Source organism: Lagenorhynchus albirostris, chromosome 20 (genome assembly GCF_949774975.1).
Source record: "Lagenorhynchus albirostris chromosome 20, mLagAlb1.1, whole genome shotgun sequence".
NCBI classification, from domain to species: Eukaryota; Metazoa; Chordata; class Mammalia; order Artiodactyla; family Delphinidae; genus Lagenorhynchus; species Lagenorhynchus albirostris.
Genome location: NC_083114.1, coordinates 9,141,056 through 9,144,785, shown reverse-complemented (window position 1 = coordinate 9,144,785; position 3,730 = coordinate 9,141,056). Strand labels below are relative to the sequence as shown.

At 59.5% G+C, this 3,730-nt stretch overlaps 1 protein-coding gene across 1 annotated transcript; it reads left to right on the top strand.

Annotated features, from left to right (window-relative positions):
• Positions 1–1,074: 1,074 nt before the first annotated feature.
• SLC35G6 (solute carrier family 35 member G6) lies at positions 1,075–2,687 on the top strand. Its single transcript, XM_060134673.1, has 2 exons — positions 1,075–1,192; positions 1,677–2,687. The coding sequence occupies exons 1-2, from the start codon at positions 1,124–1,126 to the stop codon at positions 2,685–2,687; spliced, it is 1,080 nt and encodes a 359-aa protein (XP_059990656.1). The 5' UTR covers positions 1,075–1,123.
• Positions 2,688–3,730: the final 1,043 nt, after the last annotated feature.

Genomic DNA, 3,730 nt, shown 5'->3' with positions numbered 1-3,730 from the left:
CCGGCCCGGCCCCGCCGCCGCCGCCGCCGCCGCCGCCGCTGACATCATCGGCTCCCCCCGCCCCGGTCCTACCCCCACCCCCACCCCCGGAAACAGTACCCCCCCAGCGCCGCCGCCGCCGCCGCCGCCGAGAGGAGGCTGGCGCAGCGCAGCAGGCACAGACACCAGGCTCCGGGCTCGGGCTCGGGCTCGGGGCGAGCGCGCCCGACGGCCTGCGCCCGGACCGATCCCGGGAAGGGAACGGCGCCACGCAGGGCGGCCGGACGGGTGGGCACCGAGCTAGGCGCGGGCCTGGCTGCAGCAGCAGCGGCGCGGGGCCGCACGACCACCCACTCCCTGGGAAGGGGTTCCCCCCCCGCCCCCTGCACGCTCTTCACTCAGTGGTGCACACCGCCCAGAGCACGCACACCCTCTCCGCAGACACACAACGTGGCAGGCTCACAATCAGGCCCAATGGGACCCGCAGACCCAGGCTCAACACACTCAAAGGGGCAGCCCTGGAGAAACACACACACACACACACACACACACACACAGACACACACACACACACACGCTCCCTCTCCAGAAATGCACAGGGGCCCCCCCCCCGACCCCCCAGGCCGCGAGCTGGGAACGCCCCAGCCCTACAGAACAGGTACACGTAAATGGCTACCAGCGCAGATGAACACGCAGCTTGCTATTTTGTTCCCACCGGCAGAAACATCCACATGTATATACTCTGCGTAAATGCAGAGGACTTGGTGTGGACCTCCTGGGACAGCACCAACACCACCAGGTGGAAGCACACAGAGGAGAAACACATTCCTGAAACTCCAGAGGGACAGTCCCAGAGACTCCTCCCAGGTGTTCAAAAATTCAAAACTCAGGAGAAAGAGGAGCTGGCCCTCAGAGGTCCTTTCCATAAAACCTTTCGGAAATCGGGCAAGACATAAATAAATTAACTAAAAACCGAAGATATCTCATCACAGAGGTAGTTGAAAAGAGGAAAAAAAGAATCAGACAGACTTTGGAGTCACAAAAATGTAAAGCAAGCAGAGTTGGAAACATTGAGAAAATCGGCCCACCCCCACCTCAGGGAGGTTCCAGGGAAGAACTCCGCCACCCCTCCAACCAGCTCACAATGGCTGGAGCTCTGAAGGGCCCAGGGCCCCTGAGCCAGGAGGAGAGGAGGAAGTCCAAGGGAAAGATGGTGAGTGTGGGGCGCCGGGGCGCACAGCCCCCTTCCCTGTAGCTCCTGGCTGCTCCCTTCCCCCTCCTTCTCTAAAACTTCCCAGCTTTCCTAGACACCCACAAGCAAAATTCATAATGGTGTTCCCAGATGTCCCTGGAACCTGTGACATCACACAGATACACAGCATCTGAGGCCGCCTCCCCTTCCTCAAACCAACAGAGCATCCCTGGGTCCTCTTTTTCTCCTCCCGGGAACAACTTACCCAGAGAAACACGATGCTCCAGGACTGCTCACTCCCTGCTTCCTGCTTTAGAGGCTCCAGACCCACACTGTACCACCTCATCCATTTTTCAGGCCCTTTCTAGCTCCCAAGAGTTCCTCGGCAAGACAGCCTGCCCTTCTACTGCCCTACAGGGTCCCAGAACCCAGCCTGACATTCGCCCTACCCCTGGTCCCCTGGACTATGGCTGCCCTAATGCCCGCGCTCCTTTCTCCCTAACAGGCTGGCTGTCACCCCTACTTCAACCTGCCCGACTTCACCCAGCCATCACCGCCCTCCACTCCGTCCAGCCTCCCCTCGCACCAGCGCTGCCGGCCCTCTGATGTCACCAAGGGCCTGCTCGTGGCCCTGCTGGGTGGGGGCCTGCCCGCTGGCTTCGTGGGCCCCTTCTCCCGTATGGCTTACCAGGCTTCCCACTTACCCTCGTTGGAGCTGCTCATCTGTCGATGCCTCTTCCACCTCCCTATTGCCCTGCTGCTGAAACTGCGTGGTGACCCCCTCTTAGGACCTCCCGATGTCCGGGGCCGGGCCTGCCTCCATGCCCTGTTCAACGTCCTCAGCATCGGATGCGCCTACAGTGCGGTTCAGGTGGTGCCCGCTGGCAATGCTGCCACCGTCCGCAAAGGTTCTTCCACTGTCTGCTCTGCTCTCCTTGCCCTCTGCCTCGAGAGCCAGCGTCTCAGTGGCTATGACTGGTGTGGCTTGTTGGGCAGCACCCTGGGACTCATCATCATCGTGGGACCTGGACTAGGGACACTGCAGGAGGGGACCACAGGCCTCTACACTGCCCTGGGCTATGTGCTCACTTTCCTGGGTGGCCTGGCACTGTCGCTGGGCCTCCTGGTGTACCGCTCCCTGGACTTCCCCTCCTGCCTACTGACAGTGGCCTTCCTGTTTGGCTTGGTGGGGCTGGTGGGCTCCGTGCCAGGCCTCTTTCTGCTGCAGACCCCCGTGTTGCCTAATGATCCTCTGAGTTGGAGCTGTGTGGGGGCAGTGGGGATCCTCGCCCTGGTCTCCTTTGTGTCTGTCAGTTATGCGGTCACCAAGGCCCACCCTGCCCTGGTGTGTGCCATCCTGCACTCTGAGGTGGTGGTGGCTCTGATGCTGCAGTATTATGTGCTCTATGAGACCGTGGCACCTTCTGACATCATGGGGGCAGGGGTCGTGTTGGGCAGCATTGCCATCATCACCACCCAGAACCTCAGCTGTGAGAGGGAAGGTCAGGTGGAGTGAGATCGAACTTGAGAGCCTGGGGGTGGGGTGGGGGGGACTGGGTGAATAGAAGGAAAAACTGGAATACAAACATGTGAGAACAAGTGACTGTAAAAGAACTGGTGTGGGAGAGTGACACCCCTTGGAGTCAATGGTGAATTGGGGACTCAGTGGAGAGGGATTGCCTAGAAGACTGCCTGGAAGACCTGGAACAAGCCTGGAGAGCAGGCTTGAAACAAGCCTGGAGAGCAGGAGTCTAGGCTGGGGCTTGAAGGGAGGTCTGAGGAGCAGATCAAAGTGGCTGAGGCAGGCAGGCCATGAGCCACTGGGAGGATTTTTCCCTCAGCGGCAGAGAGAAAAGCCTTGGGGCTGGAGTGTCTGGGGCTTTCAGGCAAACAGAGCAAGCAGCTGCGGTGGGGGAAGGGAGTGTGTTTTTTTTTTCTCTGAGCGATGGTTTCCCTTCCTCGTGGTTATGCCTCCCCACCTTGGGGTGGTGACGTGATATTGACATCAAACAAGGATCACTCTGAATGTGGCTGTGCAGTTGGTGTCATCTCTGCTTTGGAAGGACAGTGGAAGTCCTACCCCCTGCTCTTATTGGAGAATCCCTTGGGATCCCCGCACCACCACCCCCCGCCCCATTTTTGAAATATTCTAGAAGGGGTAGGATTTCCTAATGTTCAGATGCATTGACCCTGAGTCCCCCAGGATTTTTGTGTCCCACCCAATGGCTAATCTGCTTTTCCTGGATTGTCGCGGTCCCGTGATCTCTCCCGGACAGTGGCCAGCGTCCTTCCGGAGAAGGCCTCTGAGCTGAGACCTCTTCGAGCGGCTCAGGTCGAGGATCCAGAACGAGAGCTCCGTACAGCGCCCCATTAGAGGCTAGGAGATGCCCACCCGTCCCAGGAGGCCGCTCGACAGATATCAGCTACTTCCGGACAAGCAATTGGCCTCGCCATGTTGATCCTTCTTGCATATTCAGTGACATTACTGCATATTCATGACCAAGGACGGCCCCCCCCCCCCCAGTACTCCCCCTCTTCGGGAACCCACTTGGGAGGATC

Excerpts from the sequence above, each read along its gene's own strand:
- SLC35G6 (XM_060134673.1), top strand. The coding sequence starts at position 1,124 with ATGGCTGGAGCTCTGAAGGGCCCAGGGCCCCTGAGCCAGGAGGAGAGG. Across the intron at positions 1,193-1,676 it reads GGAAGTCCAAGGGAAAGATG|GCTGGCTGTCACCCCTACTT; the intron begins GTGAGTGTGGGG and ends TCTCCCTAACAG.